Source organism: Pelophylax lessonae (genome assembly GCF_965119305.1).
Source record: "Pelophylax lessonae genome assembly, chromosome: 5".
Taxonomy (NCBI): domain Eukaryota; kingdom Metazoa; phylum Chordata; class Amphibia; order Anura; family Ranidae; genus Pelophylax; species Pelophylax lessonae.
In genome coordinates, this window is record NC_138772.1 from 485700331 (window position 1) to 485725330 (window position 25000).

The following is a 25000-nucleotide window of genomic DNA, read 5'->3' on the forward strand; positions in this document are numbered from 1 at the left end:
ACGTTAGCCCACAATTTATTTAATCTAAATGATTGTTATTGATGTACATTGTAGACAGAAAATCTGATCATAGGAAAGCAGATAGATAGATCCATACAATCATTTAAAGAGTAACTCTACTTTTGTTGAAAACAAATAATTCTCTGTTGTTTCACCATGTCCTTTGCAAACTAATTCTGAATGGGAGGAACTGGTTCATTATTATCAGCTGGTGCACTTTGTTCTAATGAGAAAAGCTGCATTGTCTGCATCCCTTTAGAAATATTTATCCTTTGGGGAGTGTCACCAAAACTAAAATTCCTACTGTAGACTTCGGGGAAAATCGATGTGCTAATTACAAAACCAGCATTTGATCTGGTCCATGCTGAAAGTGCTACATGGAGAAAAAGAAGAAGAGTGGGGATTTCCAATTCCCAGACCACTGGACTAGCTGAGGGGATGCTGACAGCTTGGCAACCTCAGAGGTAAGTACATTGTGGACCTGGGGTGGTGGGGAGTGTGTTTGTCATTCACCTTTTACATTTTTTCTGTAAAGGGGAACAAACATTTTAACTAATCTTCAGGCCTAAAATTATTTTTTTAATCGTGCGAAAAAAGTGTAAAAAGGCTGCGGCAGCGAAAGGGTTAAATTAAACCACGGTTTTATGTAGCAATTGTTTATACATTAGAATGCGTGTGTATACACAGCAGTGGTCTCCAAACAGCGGCCCATGGGCCTGATGTTGCCCTTGCTTGCCTTTATCTGGCCCCTGGAACACTATTCCTCCCACTGATATGAGACACTATTCTGCCATCTGACACCAACAATGGGGCACCATTTCTCCCACTGACACCAATAATGGGGCACTATGCCCCACTATCATGCCAATCACGGGGCATTATTTCTCCCCCTAATACCAAACGTGGCGATGTTTACTCCCACTAATGCCAGGAAAATTACCACTAACTTTAGCCACAGTATGTCCCTCCTAAAGTCTGAAGAACCATAAACCGGCCCTTTGTTTAGAAAGTTGGGAGACCCCTGATATCCAGGTACAGCTCATAAAATTAGAATATCATCAAAAAGTTAATTTATTTCAGTAATTCAATTCAAAAAGTCGAACTCTTATATTTTATATAGATGCGTTACACATAGAGTGATATATGTCAAGCAGTTCTTCCTTTTAATTTTGATGATTATGGCTTACAGCTAGTGAAAACCAAAAATTTAGTATCTCAGAAAATTAGAATATTACATAAGACCAATAAAAAAAAAAAAGGATTTTTAATACAGAAATGTTGGCTTTCTGAAAAATATGTCCATGTACAGTATAGTATGCACTCAATACTTGGTCGGGGCTCCTATTGCATGAATTACTGCATCAATGCAGCGTGGCATGGAGGTGATCAGCCTGTGGCACTGCTGAGGTGTTATGGAAGCCCAGGTTACTTTGATAGTGGCTTTCAGCTCGTATGCATTGTTGGGTCTGGTATCTCTCATCTTCCTCTTGACAATACTCCACAGATTCTCTATGGGGCTTAGGTCAGGCGAGTTTGCTGGCCAATAAAGCACAGTGATACCATAATCATTAAACCAGGTATTGGTACTTTTGGCAGTGTGGGCAGGTGCCAAGTCCTGCTGGAAAATGAAATCAGCATCTTTATAAAGTTGGTCAGCAGAGGGAAGCATGAAATGCTCTAGAAGGCCTGGCTCGCAGTCTCCACTCTAATTCATCCCAAAGGTGTTCTATCGGGTTGAGGTCAGGACTCTGTGCAGGCCAGTCATGTTGGAACAGGAAGCGGCCATCCCCAAACTGTTGAAACAAAGTTAGGAGCATGAAATTTTATTGGTATGCTGAAGCCTTAAGCATTCTCTTCACTAGAACTAAGGGCTCAACCCCTGAAAAACAACTCCACACCATAATCCCCCCCTCCACCAAATGATTTGGACCAGTGCACAAAGCAAGGTCTATAAAGACATGGATGAGCTAGTTTGGGGTGGAAGAACCTGACTGGCCTGCACAGAGTCCTGACCTCAACCAAATAGAACACATTTGAGATGAATTAGAGTGGAGACTGCGAGCCAGGCCTTCACTCCAACATTAGTGCCTGACCTCACAAATGTGCTTCTGGAAGAATGGTCAAGCATCCCCATAGACACACTCCTAAACCTTGTGGACAGCCTTCCAGGAAGAGTTGAAGCTGTTATAGTTGTAAAGGGTGGGCCAACTCAATATTGAACCCTACGGAATAAGACTGGGATCCCATTAAAGTTCATGTGAGTGTAAAGGCAGGCGTCCCAAATCTTTTTGACAATATAGTGTAGATCATTATTGTTATTAAGAAAGAAAAAAAAATATATATATATATATACATACATACAGTGTGTGTGTGTGTGTGTGTGTATGTATGTGTATATATATATATATATATATATATATATATATATATATATATATATATAAAATACACACAGTATCTCACAAAAGTGAGTACACCCCTCACATTTTTGTAACTATTTATTATATCTTTTCATGTGAGAACACTGAAGAAATGACACTTTGCTACAATGTAAAGTAGTGAGTGTACAGCTTGTATAACAGTGTGAATTTGCTGTCCCCTCAAAATAACTCAATACACAGCCATTAATGTCTAAACCGCTGGCAACAAAAGTGAGTACACCCCTAAGTGAAAATGTCCAAATTGGGCCCAAATTGTCAATATTTTGTGTGACCACCATTATTTTCCAGCACTGCCTTAACACTCTTGGGCACGGGGTTCACCAGAGCTTCACAGGTTGTTACTGAAGTCCTCTTCCACTCCTCCATGATGACATCACGGAGCTGGTGGATATTAGAGACCTTGCGCTCCTCCACCTTCTTTTTAAGGATGCCCCACAGATGCTCAATAGGGTTTAGGAGACATGCTTGGCTAGTCCTCCTCCGATTCTTAAGCAAGATAGTGGTTGTCTTTGAGGTATGTTTGGGGTCGTTATCATGTTGGAATACTGCCCTGCGACCCAGTCTCCGAAGGGAGGTGATCATGCTCTGCTTCAGTATGTCACAGTACATGTTGGCATTCATGGTTCCCTCGATTAACTGTAGCTCCCCAGTGCCAGCAGCAATCATGCAGCCCCAGACTATGACACTCCCTCCACCGTGCTTGACTGTAGGTAAGACACACTTGTCTTTGTAATCCTCACCTGGTTGCCGCCACACACGCTTGATACCATCTGAACCACATACGTTTATCTTGGTCTCATCAGACCACAGGACATTGTTCCAGTAATCCATGTCCTTAGTCTGCTTGTCTTCAGCAAACTGGTTGGGGGCTTTCTTGTGCATCATCTTTAGAAGAGGCTTCTTTCTGGGATGAGAGCCATGCAGACCAACTTGATGCAGTGTGCGGCGTGTGGTCTGAGCACTGACAGGCTGACCCCCCATCCCTTTAACATCTCCAGCAATACTGACAGCACTCATACATTCTATTTTCCAAAGACGACCTCTGGATATGACGCTGAGCATGTGCACTCAACTTCTTTGTTTGACCATGGCGAGGCCTGTTCTGAATGGAACTTGTCCTGTTAAACCGCTATATAGTCTTGGCCACCTTGCTGCAGCTCAGTTTCAGGGTCTTGGCAATCTTCTTATAGCCTAGGCCACCTTTATGTAGAGAAACAATTCTTTTTTAGATCCTCAGAGAGTTCTTTGCCATTAGGTGCCATGTTGAACTTCCAGTGACCAGTATGAGAGAGTGAGAGCGATAACACCAAATTTAACACACCTGCTCCCTGTTCACACCTGAGACCATGTAACACTAACGAGTCACATGACACCAGGGAGGGAAAATGGCTAATTGGCCCAATTTGGAGGTGTTTATTAGGGGTGTACTCACTTTTGTTGCCAGCGATTTAGACATTAATGGCTGTGTGTTTTGTTATTTTGAGGGGACAGCAAATTTACACTGTTAGACCCCGTTCACATACAGGCGACGCTACTCGCTGGGGTGACCTCGGCGCGACATGCACGGACTTCATATCATTGAAGTCTATGCAGGTCGCCTCCAGGTCGCCCCAAAGTAGTACAGGACCCTTTTTCTAAGTCGGAGCGACTTGTGTCGCTCCTATTAGAACGGGACCTGTGCTAATCTATGGCAGGCGACCCACCGCGACTTGTCAGGCGACCAAGTCGCCTGACAAGTCGCGCTAGTGTGAACCGGGTCTTATACAAGCTGGTCACTCACTACTTTACATTGTATCAAAGTGTCATTTCTTCAGTGTTGTCCCATGAAAAGATATAATAAAATAGTTACAAAAATGTGAGGGGCGTACTCACTTTTGTGAAATGCTGTGTGTGTGTGTGTGTGTGTGTGTATATATATATATATATATATATATATATATATACATATATATATATATATATAGTTTGTGTGTGTAAGTATGTGTGTATATGTGTGTATGTGTATATATATATGAGATAGATTTATATATATATGTATAGAGAGAGAGGGATATTATTATCATTATTAAGGATTTATATAGCGTCAACAGTTTGCGCAGCGCTTTACAATATGAGGGAAGACAATACAGTTACAATACAATTCAATACAGGAGGATTTAGAGGGCCCTGCTCTTTAGAGCTTACAATCTAGAAGATATATATAGATATATAGAGAGAGAGATATAGATATAGTTTTTTTTCTTTAATATTATTATTAATTTATTTATTTCAGGTACTTGTATAGCACCGTCAATTTAGGCAGCGCTTTACATATATATATATATATATATTGTGCATTCACATCGGTCCCTGTCCTCAAGGAGCTTTACAATTTTTAAGGGCCCAAACTCACATTCATACATACATATACTAGGGCCAATTTAGTCAGTAATAATAATAATAATAATAATAATTATATATACAGTATATATAAATATATTTATTCTTATTATTGTTAATGAAAATATATACATATGTGTGTGTATAATATTAATATTTACATACACACAGTATGTTTATTCATGCTATTTGTTTTGTTTTACAGTATTAAATGTATTTATTTTTTGATTTATTATATTTTTCTCACAGAAATGGAATTACCATTTAAATGTATGGCATATCGACCAATCGTTGTGATTTTCAGATTTTTCCTGGATAGTATGTTGATAGATAATACAATCATATAAAATAATTGTTCTGTGTATGGCTACCATTACTGCTGTGAATGAAATTTTGCAGCGTGCAGTAAAATGATGCCACAGTACACATTCTTGCCAGTAATCTGTATGGTGGGGGAAGCAGGCAGATGTTTTCTTTTAGGCCACAAAGCCTTTTCCTGTATTCGGCAGCAGAGCAGAGCAGCCAGTGTAACCAGTCCCTGTGCCTGACCATCTGCTTCTGACAGGTTTAGCATGTAACTGGCCAGCTTGAAGAATGACTATTGTATTAGGTATGTTAATTATAATCCCTGAAGAGGGGAATGGCTGGGACAATCCTGTGCAATCTCCGGGGGTGTATTGCTCTATAGACATTTCCCTGCAGGGATGCAACACTTCCTAGAGGTGTTTAATGGACACGTTCATGTTATGTGGGTTAAACTGTCAAATCGCTGCTATTTCCATTGAGCGTAGATTTGTCACACCCCTACTGTAGACTGTGCAGTAGATTGCTCTGCTGATGTCGATACTAAGCCTGTAACTTCCTTGTAGAAGCCGGTGTGACAGTGGGAGGAGGAGAGACTGCAGGCGAGCTGACTGAAATGGGGAATGTTCAGAAAAAGTTTCCTAAGAGAGCCTTTGAAAAGAAGGAGGAGGCCGATCAGACCCCCAAGCACAACAAGGCTAGCAATCAGAATGGAGTGAGGAACGACAACAGCAACCTACAGGCAAGGGATCCTCCTGAAGGCAAGACGAAGCCTGGACACGGCGGTACACAAGCCCCTGCCACTGAGGTCACATCCCGGACTGGCAGCCAGGAAGACAAGCTGTCATCTGAGCTCCTTTCTCCATCAGCAAGGCTGAAAGCCCAAGGCAACCAGCTCTTTAAGAATGGCCAGTTTGGGGAGGCCGCCGTCAAATACTCGGAGGCGATTGAAAATCTCAGGAACACAGGTCAGTTTTATCTGCATGCCGGTATTTTCCAATGACACGCTTTAAATTTGGCAGGGACGAGCCATGCAGCGGATATCAAATCTAGAAATGCAGGTCAGGAATCCGCTGATTGTTTTTTTATAAGCTGAATGTGTTTAATTGTCAGTTCTAGCGCTGTGGTTGCATAGTATTAGTGCTTATCGGAGGGCTGCGCTACCTGTTTTGTGGATACTGCAGTGGCAGCAGATTGTGCTGCAGTGCTGCCTTTCGGCTTGTCTAGATACTAATGCATCTCTCTAATACTCCAGGAGCTGAGGACGCTGAGGAGCTGGGGATCCTGTACTCAAACAGAGCCGCCTGTCATCTCAAGGATGGGAACAGCTTACAGTGCATTGAAGACTGCAACAAGTAAGTCAGAGATGACATGCTTTACTGACGCCTGCATTCAAAATGCTGTTAAAGTGGTATTGAACCCAGTGCCATCTTAAGAGCATTAAAGGGCCCCCAGGCAATGCAGTGTACTGGGCCCTGTCTACACAATCACCCAGGAGAATAAAAATGCAAATTATCGATAAGGCAATATTTATGGGTACATTAGTGCCAGGCTAGTGACAGCTTCCAAGTTGGGCAGCTGGGTCTGGTGAACACACACACACGGACAAGAGTCAGACTCGACTGTCCTGTGTGTGCCTGTTCCCGTGGAGGCAGGCAGGCATTCCTGCAGTTGCGGGCTCCCCCTCCCCGGCCCAAGTGGCCTGACAGCAGTGCAGGGCCAACAGGCGCTTGCCACCTGCTAAGTTCAGCGGCGGGATGCACACTGGGGCTAATGCTTGGCTGGGGCTGGTTCGCTGGGCAGTTGGGGCCCCCCGGGCAACTGCCCAGTGTGCCCATTCAGTAAGATGGCCCTGATTGAACCCAAAAACAAACATTTATTATATTGCAATCTACCAGTTCATGGATGTGGTGGCTGCATTAAAGTGGCTCTAAAGCCTGAAGGTTTTTTCTCCTAATGCATTCTATGTATTAAGGTAAAAAAACATCTGTGCTGCAGGACCTGCCCAGCCCCCTCCCCCCTTCCCCCATATTCTTACCTGAGCCCAACCAGATCCAGCACAGCGATCTATCAGATTGATAGCCATTGGCTCCCACTGCTGTTAATCAAATGCTGTGACGAGGTAGCAGGGGGCAGGATCGAGTCACCCAGTCTGGGTCAATAGATGCTGACAGGACGGCTCAGGAGCAAGCCCGCATGGGTGCCCCCATGGAAATCTGCTTTCCATGGAGACACCCACCTAAGAGGAGGAGCCTGGAGTGCCGCTGGGAGACCCCAGATGAAGATAATCGGGGCTGCTCTGTGCAAAACCATTGCACCGAGCAAGTAAGTATACCATGTTTGTTGTTTTAATAAAATAAAAAAAAAAAAATGAAGGTTTAATGTCACTTTAATTTCCTTTTTTAGAGTTTCTTTCCTTATACTTTCACATGCTGATCTGACCAGTAAGTCTGTTTTTCAACAGAACAAGCTGTCCTGCAGATGGAGCAGTCAGAGCAGGGTTTTTTTCTAAACAGGGTTCCTCCTGAGGTTGCTAGGGGTTCCTTGAGCAATGGGCAATTTCTGCCTCTCAGATAAGTTCCCAATGACACCATTGTTCCTTTTAGCTATCTGTAAGGGGTTAATTCTTCCCAATGATGACAAGAGTAAGGAGCATTCTTCCCACTGACTGTCACACTAATGTGTCATGAGTTGTAGATTTTTAATTTTTAGCAGGGGTTCCCGAGACCAGAAATTTATTTCAAGGGATCCTCTGTGTTGAAAAGGTTGAGAAAGGCTGAGTTAGAGAGTTGTGCAGATGTAGCAGTTAGAGGGTTAGGGCAAATCATTTTACCAGGGGTGCTTACAATGATCATCTTTTATTTATTTACATAGAACCTTAAAAATAACATATGTAACCTTATGTAAATCCCAAAAGAAACAAAGTTGCTGCTGTAACTGCTTAAAAAGTGTTACAGTTGGTTCACACTAATCCGACTCGAAGTCGACCTGGCTTCGGGCGACTAATGAAGTCGCCCGTGCAGCGCGACTTTGGCGCGGCTTGCAACGACTTCACATAATGGAAGTCAATGCAAGTCGCTCCAACTTTGCAAAAAAAGGTGCAGGAACCTTTTTCTAAGTCGGAGCGACTTGAGTCGCTCTGATTAGAACGGTTCCATTGCACAGCATGGACCGCTACTTGTCAGGCGACCAAGTCGCCTGACAAGTTGGATCAGTGTGAACCGGTGTAACGTTAGAATTCCATACCTCGTTAGAATTCCATACCCTCGTCTCTTCCTGTCAGAAACAGCTGAGCAGCGTAGCAGTGCGCATGCTCAGAGCCGCGGATACATCATTGAACAGCAGAGAAGTTGACAAGTGCGCATGCCCGGAGGGTATGAAATTATCACGGTAGTGTGTGTAATGTTATACTTGCGGCGGTTACATTAAAACAGTTCGGCTGCAACATGGGTCATCTCCGCTCCTATCCCTGTCACTTCCCTGATGTCGGCTACTAAATATAAAAGCGGTGGCGGGTGTATGAAATGTAAATGACGGAGCTGTCGGCTCCGTGATCCGCTTTTATATTTATTAGCTGAGATCAGGGAAGTGACAGGGGTAGGAGCGGAGATGACCCATGTTGCAGAGGAGCTGTGTTAATGTAACGGCGGCAAGTGTAACGTTACACACACTACTGTGATAAATCCATACCCTCTGTAGGTGCACCGGAAGTGACGAGGGTATGGTTTTCTCACGGGTATGGTTTTTTCACGGAACACGGCACGTTTCACGGAACACGGCACTTAGCTGGAGTTTGGTTTAAATTTGTTTAGCGTATCTAAATCTGCTAATGCATCTAACACTCCCCTCCCCCCAGACTGCTGCCGTCTAAAGGTGTCTCTGTTGCTCCTTTAATCCAGAGTGGGAACACTCTAAGAGCCGGTTCACATTGCCGCGACTTGTCAGGCGACTTGTCAGCCTGACAAGTCGCGCTCCCTCGCGGTCCATTGACCGCTACAGGACCCATTCTAATAGGAGCGACACAAGTCGCTCCGACTTAGAAAATGGGTCCTGTACTACTTTGGGGTGACCTCGGAGCAACTTGCATAGACTTCCATTATGTGAAGTCCCTGCAAGTCGCTCCGAAGTCATGGTGCATGGTAATGCACAAGTCGCCCCCGAAGTAGTAAGGAGTCTTGTCGCCCCAGTGTGAACCGACTCTAATACAGGAAGTGTGTTACTGGCCAGATCACCAGGTGAAAACAGAGGGGAAAAAGTCTAAAAAAAGAAAACTAATGCAGCAACCACATCTAATGATTGTTAATCTGCAATATGTTACATTATTGGTTTTGGATTTCATCCTGCTTTATAGACGAACTCCAATAATTCCAACTGGAGACATCAGGTCTAGACGAGTGTATTGGTGTTATTTGCACTGCAGGCCTTCCGTTCATAGATTTGTCTGCTGTGTGTCCTCACAGTAACTGCTGGGCCCATAGACATCTACTTGGATTTCTTTGGCACCCATAGAGACTGCAAAGAGGTGTGCAGTGGCTGAATTTGATCGCTTAATTTCACTGCCCCAGCCTGATTTCCAAGTTATGGATCGGTGGATTATTCTTCTCATTTTTTAGTTTAGGTAGATCCTGGAAAGATAATTCATAAATAACGTCATAAACCTTTTGTGGTAGTAAAATCTCTGCTCCATAGTTTCCAACTTTTATGGGTCTCGCTGTTCCTGCTAGATGTTTTAGATGTTTTACAATAGAGAGTGCAGCAGGAAGAGCTAGACTGCATTATTGGAGGCAGAGCTGGAAATCCCTGCAGTGACCTCCCAAAGAAGAAAGCCGGGGGTATTTAGATTCTAAGTATCCATCCATAGCTGACATATCAATTTTCAGTGGATCAAACTTTTAATTGTGTGCTGTTTTCAGAGGCACAGAGCTGCATGTGTAGTCACAGCAAAGCCATTAGATGGTATGTGATCAGGGAGAGCAAAGGTCAGGCCTGACAGTAGAACAGGAATTCTTCAAACGCAATCACATTACAGTATGCTGACATGTGGGCAGATCTGTTTTCTAATATAAAGCTCCAGTATTTACACACCATAGCCTTCAATTGGATTTTTGTGCAGATTCTAGATTGACCGTAAAAATAAGATCTAAGCAAACATCTTAGATAGTAGTTGAGGTTGAATAAAAACAATTGTGCATCCAGTTCAACCTGTGTAGGTGTGTGTGGATGTATTCATCTCACATAGCCCTGTTTGATCTTTGAGATGTACGTCCAAGAGTCTTTTAAAATCCATAAATAACGCCACAGTCAATTCAATGCCAAGTTTGGAGTTTGTGTCTTGATTTATGAATATTGGGGCAAGGTTTATTATTATTATTATTATTATACAGGATTTATATAGCGCCAGCAGTTTGCGCAGCGCTTTACAGTGTGGGGGAAGACGATACAGTTACAGTACAAGTCAAAACAGGAGGAATCAGAGGGCCCTGCTCGTTAGAGCTTACAATCTAGAAGGGAGGGTCAAGTGAAACAAAAGGCAGTAACCGAGGGGGATGGGCAGATGGATAAAATGGAGGTAGAGTTGTTAGGTGTCGGTAGGATAGGCTTCTCTGAAGAGGAGGGTTTTCAGGAATCGTCTAAAAGCTAAGAGAGTATGAGATAATCGGACAGATAAGGGTAAGGAGTTCCACAGGATTGGCGAGGCTCTGGAAAAGTCCTGAAGGTGAGCATGGGAGGAGATGACAAGGGAGCTAGAGAGCAGGAGGTTTTGAGAGGAGGGGTGGTGATTGTTCCGTGCCATTTACAGCAAACAAATCCAGTTATTTGGCTCTTATAAGAAACAGAACTTTTCCCTCGCTATGTATGGGATTTATACAAAATTGGTGTGCTAACTGCCCTTCGAGGCAACAAAATGACAGTTGGCGTTTCATTCTGCAGGAGAACTGAACAGGCCTGTACCCCTCCCCCCCCCACCCCGATTTAGATATTAGATTTAGATTGCATTCATATTAAAAGCTTATGAATATCTCCAAATTATTTAGATAAAGTATTTTTTTCATTAACTTTACTCACAACACTTCCATAAACTGCTATTAAGCAATTATGGAAAAAAGTAATGCAACTGATATTTGTTGGTGCTTTGCACTTGCGATCTAAAAACATTGCAATAAGTTTTGTTCAAAGAACTGTGGCATCATCATATATTCTTGCAAAATCACAGTGACTGTAAAAGGCCAGCCATATACCTGAAGTGGTTCTAAAGTCAAAACGTATTTTATCTTAATGCATTCTATGCGTTTAAAGCATTAGTAAACTGCAGCTGAAATAAAAATTAAGCAGACCCCCCTACACGGTTAAGGTATAATGGAGCCTTTCTCAACCTTTTCAACACAGAGGAACCCTTGAAATAAATTTCTGGTCTCGGGGAACCCCTGCTAAAAATTAAAAATCTACAACTCATGACACATTAGTGTGACAGTCAGTAGGAAGAATGCTCCTTACTCTTAATGAAGTTCATATTCCTATCGCACACCTTCCTGGATATAGGCACATATGTAATGGGTGCTGAAGCGATCACCAGCTGGACACTGGATCTATCACAGATACATACATACTCGCCAGCACGCCACGGATCTTGCAAAAGCAGTCCAAAAGCTTTATTGCAAAAAAGATCACATCAGAAACGGTGCAACGTTTCGGAGCCAAGCAGGACCCCTTTGTCAGACATGCCTGACGAAGGGGTCCTGCGTGGCTCTGAAAAGTTGCACTGTTTCTTATGCGATATTTTTTGCAATAAAGCTTTTGAACTGCTTTTGCAAGATCTGTGGTGTGCTGGCGAATATGTATGTATCTGCTCCTTACTCTTGTCATCATAGGGAAGAATTACCTCCCTTACAGATAGATAAAAGGAACAATGGTGTCATTGCAAACTTATCTGAGAGAAATTGCCTATTGCTCAAGGAACCCCTAGCAACCTCAGGAAGGAACCCTGGTTGAGAAACCCTGGTATAATGTACTAGTATGCACTGCATACTAGCACATTATGAAAGACTTGCCTGTAAAGCGGATCCCTCCTGCGCAGTGCTGTCACGGCTCCCCGGCCCTGCCATCTTCACCTAGTCTTCCTTCTGGGTTCGAGGGCTCTGACTGTATGAATGGCCGGATCGGCTGTGATGTCCCCATCATGTATGCGTGGGAGCCCTCAGCGCAGAGCTCTGAAGTCAGGGCACAGGTATGTCATCCCTTCAGAGCACATGTGCCAGTGACATCACTGGCAGCATCACTTATGAATATCTCCTAAACAGTTCAAGTTTAGGAGATGCTCACTGTAACTACAGGTAAGCCCTATTATAGGTACAAGTTCAAAAGAGTAGTTTTTCTTCACGTTAAGGTAAAAAAACCTTCCACTACTACTCTCCCTCCGCACCCCAAAAAACTCTCCATCCAGTGCTGTGCCGCCTGTAGCACAGCTGCTCTCTCTTCCTACTGTCACAGGACACACAGAGTAGCGGGCCCCGCTGGCCCCTGCTGTTGTCATCTGAATCCTGTGAGGTGGAAGTGGGAAGGGCAGAGTCGAGCCACGCTGTATGTGTCTATGGATGCACACAGCCCAGCTCGGAAGCATGCCTGCGTGTGTGCTCCCATAGCACACGGCTTACTATGGGAGCACACAGGAGAGGAGGAGGGGACAGTGCTGGCAGAAAACTCCAGAAGAAGAGGTAGGAGACCATTCTGTTTAGTACCCTTGCACTGTGCAGGTAAGTATACCCTCTTTTTTTTTTATTTTATAAAAAAAAAAAAACCTTTACAATTACTTTAAGCTGCTGGGGAGGAGAAGAGAAAAGTGAACCTGGGGAATTTAAGCCCCTGAATCCCCATCAGGCTCCACTCACTGTCAATGGCGCTGCTTGCAAGGGGGCTGTGGACTGTAAAGCTGACCGTGTCCTTGACACCCGGGGGCAGATGGGGAGAGGGACAGTGCTAGCAAACATTCCGTTCTAATACACTGCCTACAAACAGGCACTCTGCCTGTCTCTGTATGCCAACTTACAGTGGTATTAAACATAAATATAAAAAAAAAGCTGACAGGCAGGGTTTTTATGGCAGAAAAGACCCTTTCGGTTTCTTCTGCCAGAAATGCTTTCTCTTGCTTGTCAGTGGCAATATACCCTTAGCCAAGCATGCGCAGCTCAGAGTACTATACGGCACCTGCTCTGTGCTCCGGCGGTGTGACTCCTGTAAGCATGCGCAGCTCAGAGTACTTTATGGCACCTGCTCTGTGCTCCGGCGGTGTGACTCCTGTAAGCATGCGCAGCTCAGAGTACTTTATGACACCTGCTCTGTGCTCCGGCGGTGTGACTCCTGTAAGCATGTGCAGGACTGATTCCATCGCCGTCCGACCAAGTGCATGAACGGAGCGAACCCAGAAGGAAGATTGGGTGGCGATGGAAGCGCCCTCATGCTGACAATGCAGCGCTGGAGGGCTTCCTTTAAAAGATAAATCTGTCATATGTGCTAGTATGCAGGGTATACTAGCACATTATACCACAAAGCTGCAGGGGGGCCTGAATAAAGAAAAATTGCAATGCGTTTACTAACTACCTGAAACTGCCACACGTTTCTGTAAAGCTACCAAAACTGGCAACAGGGCTGCTTCAATCTTTTTCAGTCTGTAACTCAAAAAAAGAAAGTTGTTTTTGGACCGCCTTTGGCCCTGATATCATTTAAAATGTGGTAGTGATCTATCCCAGTGTTTAGTACCAATTACTCATCAGTGTATTTTGCAATTGACTGAGGTTAATGAATGAACGTTGCCTTCCGCAGATGATGTAAGAAAGTTTACACAATGCCCTTTGTAATCTGTTGGGGTGGTGCAAGTCAGAACTGGGATTTTTGTAATCTGTTGGGTTGGTGCAAGTCAGAAGTGGGATTTTAGTGACAACTCTAAATTTTGAATTTGCTCACTTGATGATTTAGTGGCCACCAGGACAAATAAAGCTGGTGAACCTACCTAGCAGGGACAACAATAAATACTTGGCAAGTTTTCTAATCCTTCCCTACTTTATCTAAAAATTGGAAAAAAATGCCTATGCATACACTTTGATTTATACTCGAGGATTTATTTTCCTTTCTTCCCACTGCTTTGTTTGCGATTTACGCTGAAAACCGCAGTCACGATTATTGAAGAGAATTGCGTGTCAGTGCGTTTTCAATACCATGTTTACTTTTATAAGAAACACCCAGTATTCACTGCAAAATACCAGAAAACACGTCTGACCACTACTGGGATGACACACACTCAGATTTCTGTATTCAGAAGATGTGCCTGGATATCGCCATGGGCTGTATCTGTAACAATATCTGAGGAAAGGACTGCTTAAAGAAACAGAAGCCAAATAGAACCAAACTTTCTCTCTCCGGCTGTCATTTCCAATGTAGGTCTGATGCTGATTGGCTAATTTGAGTTGTGTTTTTCATTTCACACAGATTTATCAATGAGCTGCTTTTTTTTTAACTTTGTATTTAATATCTTTTTTTATTTTTTTTTTTTCAAATAACAATTTTTATTAAGCTCTTTTGTTTTTTCAAAAAAACAGAAAGTAGGAAGAAATTTTAAAGATAGCGTGCTCAAATTAGATACATAGCGCCCAAAAGAGCGGTGAAGACCGTTGGTTATCTTCGAGTATGTAAATGAGCAATCACATCAAGATTCCAAAAGGAACATAAAAAAGAAAGGGTTAGGTGGAAAAAGAGAAAGGGGAAGGGAGGTGAGTACCACCACTATACTGCGCCCATGGGGATGGGGAAGGGGGGGGGGAAGCAGTGCCATCTTAAGAGCAATAAAGGCCCCTGGGCAATGCAGTGCATTGGGGCCCTGCCTACACAATCACCCACGAGAATAGAAATGCTAAAGTGCAAGAAAGTGCAAGGCTAAAGACAGCTTTCAAGTTCGGCAACTGGGTCCGGTGAACACACACATGGATGGGAGGCAGACTCGACTGTTCTGTGTGTGCCTGTTCCCGTGGAGGCGGACAGGCATTCCTACAGTTGTTGCCTCCCCCTTCACGGTCCAAGTGACCTGACAGCAGTGAGGGCCGAAAGGCTCTTGCCACCTGCTAAGTTCGGTGGGATGCACACGGGAATCGGGACTAATGCTTGGCTGGGGCTGGGTCGCTGGTGGGGGCCCCCCCCCCGGGCAAGTAGGGCCCCCGGGCAACTGCCCAGCATGCCCATTCGGTAAGATGGCCCAGGGGGGAAGGGTTTCACGTATTTAATATCTTATTACTAAATAAAACACAAATAGGAAACAAAAGCATATCTTGTCTATATTGTTGTACAAATATTAACCACTTCTGCTTCAAAAGGTTTACCCCCCCCTTCATGACCAGGCCATTTTTTGCCATATAGCACTGCGTTAATTTAACTGACAATTGCGCGGTCGTGCGATGCTGTTCCCAAATAAAATTGATGTCCTTTTTCCCCACAAATAGAGCTTTCTTTTGGTGGTAAAAGAGTAAATTGGCATGGACTTTACTGGCCCATAATATCAAGTAGCCATAAATAAAATCAATTAATTGTTTAATAAAGTGTTCATGTTAAAATCTATGTCATTCTATAAACAACACAATCACATAAAAGAGTTTTTTACATATTTTTTTACAACATGTGGAGACAGAAATATGTCTATTACATATGTACAGCCCTATGTCAATGGATGCCAAATTACTAATGCCAATTGCCCTATGTCAGGGGTCTTCAAACTATGGCCCTCCAGTTGTTCAGGAACTACAATTCCCATCATGCCTAGTCATGTCTGTGAATGTCAGAGTTTTACAATGCCTCATGGGATGTGTAGTTCCGTAGCAGCTGGAGGGCCGTAGTTTGAGGATCCCTGCCCTATGTCAATGGATGCCCAATTACTAATGCCAATTGCCCTATGTCAATGGATGCCCAATTACTAATGCCAATTTACTCTTTCTCCACATATGAATTAGGACGTGGCACTGACACTTTCCTATGTCCATATAAACCGCCCCATTGGGACATTGCATTTTTCTTTCTTTTGGTGGTATATGATCACCTCTGCGGTTTTTCTTTTTTCCTCTATAAACAAAAAAAGACTGACAATTTTTGAAAAAAAAAAAAAACAAAACAATATTTCTTTCTGCTATACAACATATCCATTAAAAAAAAAATTGAAAAAATCGAATTTTTTCATCAATTTAGGCCAATATGTATTTTGCTACATATTTTTGGTAAAAAAAAATCCTAATAAGCGTATATTGATTGGTTTGCTCAAAAGTTATAGTGTCTACAAACTATGGGATAGATTTATGGTATTTTTATTTTTTTAATTTTTTTTACTAGAAATGGCGTGATCAGTGATTTTTTTAGAGGGACAGCGACATTGTGGCGGACAAATTCTACACTAAGTGACACTTTTTGGGAACCAGAGATACCGATACAGTGATCAGTGCTAAAAAATGCACTGTCACTGGATTATTGACACTGACAGGGGAGGGGTTAACATCAAGGGTGATCAAAGGGTTAAATGTGTTCCCCGGGAGTGCTTGCTAACTTTGTGGAGGATGTGCTTTGACTGTGGGAAGACAGAGATCCGTGTTCCTGCTTAGCAGAAACACAAAATCTCCATCTTCCCATCTGACAGAACGGCGATCTGCCTTGTTTACATTGGCCGGATCCGCTGATTGGCTCCCGCTGTGTCCAATCACAGTGGGAGTGGGTCACTGGCGGTGCGCATGCACTCCCCAGACCCAGGAAACAAGAAAAGACGTACAGGTATGTGATTTCGCGCTGAAGGGTGACCCTGCCACAGTTTATATACGTGGGGCGATTAAAGGAGCTGTATAGTCAAAGCTTTTTTGCCTGAGTGCAGTTCGGCTGATGTCATAAAGCTGGTCCAGGCTCTGAAAAGCTCAGATGCCTGGCCTGGCAGCTGGCTCAGCCTCTTAGTGAGCCACTAAGAGCCTGAGCCAGCCTCTTCCGTCCTCTCCACAGCCCAGCAATCCAGTGAGAGCTGGCAGGGAAGAGCAGAGAGCCACTGACTGACAGTCACCAGCTCTCTGCAGCCTGAAGACAGAGAACAGAGTGATCAGCAGTGTTTGATTGCTTAGTTCTCAGTTTTATACTGATGCTGCATCCTCCTAGGTGAGTATAACATTTTTCTAATGAATCCCAAACTTCTCTTTTTAATAAAGGTATCATGTAGAAAATAAAAGATTTGGGTATAAAAAAAAAAGAGATTTAAATGAAGGAAGAGAGCTAGTAAATAAACTAGATTGAGGAAGGGAGGATCAATGGTTTTGTGTATGAAATGATATTATATAATAAAAGGAAAACCTGGGCCCCATCTTTATTCAGCAATGTTGCACGGTAGTCTGTGCGATCCGGGACTCTCCCTCCTCATTGGCTGAGACAGCAGCGGGGCACCATTGTCAATCAAAGTCAGCCAATGAGGGGGTGGGGCCAAGCCCTGGCTCTGTGTCCGAATGGACACACAGAGCAGTGGCTTGGTTCGGGTGCCCCCATAGTAAGCTGCTTGCTGTGGGGGCACTCTGCAGGAAGAAAGGGCAGGAGCGCAAGGGAGGGATTCGAGAAGAGGAGGATCTGGACTGCTCTGTGCACAACCACTGCACAGCGCAGGTAAGTATAACATGTTTGTTCTTTTTAAACAAAAAAAATAAGACTGTAATATCACTTTAAGGGTTCAGTTCACACCGGGATCTGCGGGACTGCATTTGGCGGCTTTTCCAGCACAGCCCCATCACAAGGCAAAGCAAAATGCGGGAGAAACTCAGCTGTGTGCGACAGCCACATGGAAAAAAGCTGGGTCACCCTTATATGTCCAAGTGCTTCCTGTAATGCAGACCAGTCACTGCTGCTATCTCCTTGTGTAGGGTAAATGGTCTTGTCTCCTCCCCCTCCTGTAGTTTTCTGCAGGCAGCCTGTAGTGAGTGGACATGCTAGGCCCCTCCCACAGCTCTGCTATCTGCACAGGCTATGTACTACACAATGATGAAGTCGCAGCAACTTTTACAAGTTGCTACTTTGTGATCCTTTGTGGTTATTAACCGCTTACCGACCGCCGCACGACTATTTACTGCGGCGGTCAGCCCCTCACAGGCAGAGCGACGTAGGTCTACGTCGCTAGCCTGTGAGGGTCTCGGGAGCGAGCGTTTGCTGCCGGAGGACCCGATCGTCCGCCGGTCACTCGCGATCGTCGGCGGAGAAAGGCAGGCAGTTAATGTAAACAAAGCCGCCTGTCATTCTCCCCTGTGTAGGAATAGTGATCATACGGTTCTACTATGTAGGACCGTTGATCACCGTTCCTACACCTCAAGCCACAGCCAATCACAGTTAGAATCACGCCCCTAGGGACACACATAACCCCTCCCTCTCAAAAAAAGTTAACCCCTTCACTGCCAGTGTAATTTTACAGTAACAGTGCATATGTATAGCACTGATTACTGTAGTAATGTCACTGGTAGCCCCAAAAGTGTAAAAAAATGTCAGTCAAGGGTCCGATCTGTCCGCCGCAATGTCGCAGTACCGCAAAAAAAAAAATCGCAGATCGCCGCCATTACACGTTAAAAAAAAACCAACAAAAATAACAAAAATCTTTCCCTTTGTTAGTAAACGCGATAACTTTTGCGCAAACCAATCAAAATACACTTTTTGCATTTTTTTTTTTTTTTTTACCAAACATAGGTAGCATAAAACAAATTGGCCGAAAATGTTAAATTTAGATTTTTACATTTTTTGGGGGGAATTTCATATAAAAAATGTGAAAAATATTGTTATTTTTGCAAAATTGACGCTCTTTTTTTGTTTATAGTGCATCAAAAAATCGCACAGGTGATCAAATACCACCAAAAGAAAGCTCTGTTTGTGGGAAAAAAAGGACGTCAAATTCATTTAGGTACAGCGTCGCATGACCGCGCAATTGTCCGTTAAACTCACGCAGTGCCGAATCGCAAAATAGGCCCTGGTCAGGAAGGGGGTAAAATCTTCCGGGGCTTAAGTGGTTAAGGAATATATAAAATTATATTTTTATCTGTCTGGAATTTGGCTTGAAACTGTTAATGTTAGGGTCATGGATCTGCACTGCCATTTAGGCCATAGATCTGAACCCCTTGGTCACTATAGTTGCGATGGCTTTGGTTTCATTGAACCAATAATCTGCATCATTGTGAATACTGGCTCATCCCACACAATGGGTTTCTTTCTCATCTTCATTGATGGTTCCAATTATTCTTGGCCAGATGCTTTGACACCGTATTCTGTTCCCCAGTGTAGAGTAACGTGAGCGCAATCACCTGAGCAGGAAAATCATTCCTGGAGATGCCTAGAATAGGGATTATTAGTCTCTGTAGGATTGATTGCATGTGGCAGTGCAGGGTTACTGCATTCCTAGAGGATCTGTCTGAGCATCATCGGTGACCTCCAGTGTGGCCATGTGCCATAGATCCAATATTTAGAGTTTTATGAAAAAAATGGCTATGCTTTCCATAAAATCCAGATCATGTGTACAGGGATCCCATGGGAGTCTTTACAAACCATCTAATATTTTGGTCTCTAGACATGCATGCCACTATCAATCAGTATAAGTTTACAAAAGGTGTGATTCACCTTTATAATGGCATACAGTGCATTGAACCTGAAGTGTAATCTGTTTATATTTTCCCTTCCCGATTCCCTCTTTCCCTCTCATCAATATGCTAATGATATTTTTTTTTTAAATTGTCCATTTTCATTAAATACCCTTTTTTTTAGACCCATTCATGTCATCACTGTATCTCTGTGCTTCACTGTGCAATGCAGGCAGATCATGGTTGGTGAAAGCAGCAGGCAGGCTGCTGTACATAGCTTCCTTAATATATAACAGCGCCTTGTCTCGGTATTCCTCTAAGTTCCCATGTGAGCAGTGGAAAGGAGTTATGCAAATATCAAAATGCCTTGAATATCAGTCCGGAGGAGTGGACATTCTTAGATAGGCTTCATTTGCATTCAGACTGTCCTAAGTAACACACACCACACACCACACACTACACACACCACACACACCACACACACACACACACACCACACACACAACACCCCCACACACACAACACCCCCACACACACAACACCCCCACACACACACACACCACACACACAACACCCCCCCCCACACACACACACACACACCACACAGACACACACACCACAGACACACACACCACACACACACACACACCACACACACACACCACACACATAACACCCCCACACACACACACACACCACACACACAACACCCCCACACACACACACACACACACACACCACACACACACCACAGACACACACACCACACACACACACACACCACAGACACACACACACACCACACACACCACACACACACACCACAGACACACACACCACACACACACCACACACACACCACACACACACCACACACACACCACACACACCACAGACACACACACCACACACACACACCACACACCACACACACACACCACACACCACACACACACACCACACACACACACACACCACACACACACACACACACACACACCACACACACACGCACACACCACACACACACACACGCACGCACACACGCACGCACACACCACACACACACAACACATGCACACACAACACATGCACACACACACACACGCACACACAACACACGCACACACACACACCAGGACACACACGCACACACCACACCACACACACCACACACACACACATACCCCAGGACACACACAGCCAGGAAATGAGGTGGGCTCTTTCTGACTTGGACTCATTAACAAAGCGAAAAACCAAGGAAAGGCACAGAAAAGTTTCTCTGGCTAAAGAAGGTGACATCAGGCATCTTGGGGTATTTGCACCTGGGCAAGACTTTTAAAAATGATAAAAGGGAGTAAAGGTTTATATTACAATTGCATTACATTGGTCATACCATGCAGGCCATGGGTGTCCAACCTTTTGGCTTCTCTGGGCCACATTTGAGTGTAAAGAAATTTTCTCGGGACGCATATAAAATATATACTATGGTTAAGGTATATAAGTGATTAAATGCCGCCACCCCCTTCCCGTGCTGCCGCGCCCCCCCCCCCCCAGCACTAATTTAACAAAACTAGTGGATGATCCCCTCCGAGGCAGCCTCTGTGGCCCTGCCCCCGACTCGACTTCCTTCCTCCCCAGCAAAAAAAAATAAAAAATTGTCAGGGGGCAGTGGGCCGCATTGCCTGCAGTTCCGGGCCGCATGCGGCCCCCGGGCCTCAGGTTAGACATGCCTGATGTAGGTGGTTTGTGCTTTTTCTATGAACACCCTTAAGGCTCATGCACACATAATAAACTGTGCCTATTGATGTTGGATCTTGCAGCCAGAAGCTGGTAGCATGATCCTGTGTAAAATATTTCTGGAATGTTTACAAGCATACAGCGCAAATGTGCTCAAACCATCTGTATTTTGGCAACAATGTGGGCGGAGCATCCTTCAGTCATTCATAATTTATGCCACCATATGAATGACTCATTCAATTCTGAAATGTAAGCATCAATTGTGTGTAACTAGCGGCAGAGACGCCTGCTGATTAGCCACTATTATTTACGTACTGGCAGCAGCCAAGGCTTAAAGCGCCACTTTCCTCCTAACAACAAAGGACACTAGGTAGCTTAAGCTGCCAGCCTCCTATTGTCTTAGATTGGTAGGAGGCTCCAATATTATACACATGTAAACCTTAGCCCAAACGTTTACATGCATACAGTGTAAAGAACACCAAAATACTCTTTCCTATATGTGGGACTGAGTGGTGTCAGGATTATAGCTCTGATCTCTGCTCTAGTGAATGGAACTAAATGCGCCCATGTGCATTGAAGCATTCCAGGGAATTAACTAGGATTCCAGTACCACCAACTGGTGCAGGAAACTGTTTGGAGTAGGGTGACCAGACATCTCTGATTTCTAGGGACAGTTCCCGCACTGAGGACACTGTCCCTGGACCAAGTATGTCCCCTGTTTTGTCCCCGGATCGCAGGCGTTTGCCCTGTGGGCTGGGGCACGGTCATTGCATTTCTCCCCTGCAGTACCGATCCAGCCTTGATCCCCCTGAGCGGCGCACAGTGATTGCACACACACGGCTGGCCGCTCTGCTGAATGGAAGGAAGGAGCAGGGAGGGGGCGGGGCCCAGACTGACATTTAGGGAGGAGCTTCAGGGGCCACACCACGACTGACCATTGGCTGCAGCCTGCAGAGAGACTACACGTGAATGGCAGAGAGCCAGAACCACATTGTTGGGGTGCAGAGAGAGCCCCGGGGGGTCTCAAGAGAGAGAAAAAGAGATAGATCTACTATACATAGAGGGAAATACATTATATATAGAGAAAGGGAAATACATTATATATATATATATATATATATATATATATATATATACTATAGAGAGAGAGAGCTACAGTATATAGAGAAAGGGAAATACAGTGTGTGTATGTATGTATGTGTGTATATATATATATATATATATATATATATATATATATATATATATATATATAAGAGAGAGGGAGAGATACATTTTATATATATATATATATATATATAGAGAGAGAGGGAGATACAGTATATATAGAGAGAGAGTGAAATACAGTATATATAGAGAGGGGAATACAGTATATAGAGATATGCATTAAAAGGTTTTTTCTCTATCTTATCATCTTGACATTTAGTAGGCATATCCCAAAAAATTCTAAGAAGTATCTTTTTATTTTTTTATAACATGGGCCAAATGTGAGAAATGTATATAATTATACAATCATTCCATAAAAACATACACTGCATATATCATTTGAGGAAAATATGCTTATTAAATAGTTTAGCATTTGGCAATAAAAAAAAAAAAAAGTCTCGGATTTAATTTGAAAAATCTGGTCATCTTAGTCTGGAGTGGCTTGCACCACATTTACTAAGCTGCTGCAAGGTCTATCTTCTCCACCTACGCCAGTCTCTATTTCAGAGCGGAACAGAATCTGGCATGAGTTCTGAGACTACCTAAGAGTTCAGGATTGGAAACTTCTGTAGTTTCCCGCTCGTTTGGAACTGGCGTACAGGATGTGAACTGTCAGAAAACCTCTCACATTCCTTTCTTTGCACCTGCAATGATTACAGAGCCTGCTCAGCTCTCCTTTCCAAATCCAGTTGATGGGGGCAGGGAGGGTCAGAGGATTTGGAGCATGCATCTCCAGCTTTACTATTCTATGCCGTGTCTGTGACAGACACAGGATAGAACATGGAGCACATCAGTCCTAATTAACAAAAGGGTTTGCTCCCATTTTGTTAGGAGCAACTAGTAAGAAATAAATACATTATAAAAAATGCCCCAAAAATATTGCATCGTTTTTAGACGCTATAACTTTTGCACAAACCAATCAATATACACTTATTGGGATTTTTTTTTTACCAAAAATATGTAGCAGAATAAATATTGACCTAAATTGATGAAAAAATTAGATTGTTTACATTTTGTTATTGGCTGTGTTTTATAGAAGAAAGTAAGAAATATTGTTTTTTATTCAAAAGTGTCGCTCTTTATAGCGCAAAAAATAAAAACCGCAGAGGTGATCAAATGCCACCAAAACAAAGCTCTACTTGTGGTAAAAAGAGGACATCAATTTTATTTGGGTACAGTGTTTCACGACCACGCAATTGTCAGTTAATGAAATGCAGTGGCGTATTTAAAAAAATGGCCTGGTCATTAGGGGGTAAAACCTTCCGGTCCAGAAGTGGTTAATGCAGCGATCACATATTTACTTGCTTAATGTGCCATATTTTCATGGCAGTATTTCTTAAACTGAATCACTCTCTAATGGCTATAAATCAGGCATGTTCAACCTGCGGCCCAGAACCGCAGGCAATGCGGCCCACGCCAAGTCGAGTTGGGGGCAGGGCCACAGAGGCTGCCTCGGAGAGGATCATCCACTAGTTGTGTTAAATTAGTGCTGGGGGGGGGGGCTTTAGCACAGGAAGGGCAAAGCGGCGTTTTATTACTTGTATACCTTAATTATAGTATATATTTTATATGCGGCCCGAGAAAATTTCTCTACACTCAATGTAGCCCAGAGAAGACAAAAGGTTGGACACCCATGCTATAAATCCAAATACCTAAATATCTCAGAATGACTGGTTTTAAAAAATCAGTTGCAAGATAAATCACCTACAACAATGGCTATTGATTCCCTTTAAACTGTACTTTTGATTGATGTTGTCCCCCTAAACTTTTTTCTAAACTATCAAAAATATTTGTGTGTGTGTGTGTGTGTGTGTGTGTGTGTGTGTATATATATATGTATATATATATATATATATATATATGTATATATATATATATATATATATATACACAGTATCTCACAAAAATTTGTAAATATTTTATTATATCTTTTCATGTGACAACACTGAAGAAATGACACTTTGCTACAATGTAAAGTAGTGAGTGTACAGCTTGTAGAACAGTGTAAATTTGCTGTCCCCTCAAAATAACTCAACACACAGCCATTAATGTCTAAACCACTGGCAACAAAGGTGAGTACACCCCTAAGGGACCATGTTCAAATTGGGCCCAACTAGCCATTTTTGGCTGGGGAGCAGGTGTATCAAATTTGGTGTTATCGCTCTCACTCTCTCATACTGGTCACTGGAAATTCAATATGGAACCTCCTGGCAAAGAACTCTCTAAGGATCTGAAAAAAAATGGATTGTTGCTCTACATAAAGATGGCCTAGGCTATAAGAAGATTGCCAAGACCCTGAAACTGAGCTACAGCACAATGGCCAAGACC

At 43.4% G+C, this 25000-nt stretch overlaps 1 protein-coding gene across 1 annotated transcript in view; it reads left to right on the forward strand.

The window, feature by feature from the left end:
- The window catches only part of SPAG1 (sperm associated antigen 1), a gene marked incomplete at its 5' end in the record, with an annotated part of 146770 nt that overhangs the window by 47274 nt on the left and 74496 nt on the right, over positions 1-25000 (forward strand). Inside the window, 2 exons of the mRNA XM_082257563.1 lie at positions 5690-6091; positions 6379-6478. Coding sequence (XP_082113689.1) covers positions 5690-6091; positions 6379-6478 — 502 coding nt within the window. The remainder of the gene's footprint in view (positions 1-5689; positions 6092-6378; positions 6479-25000) is intronic.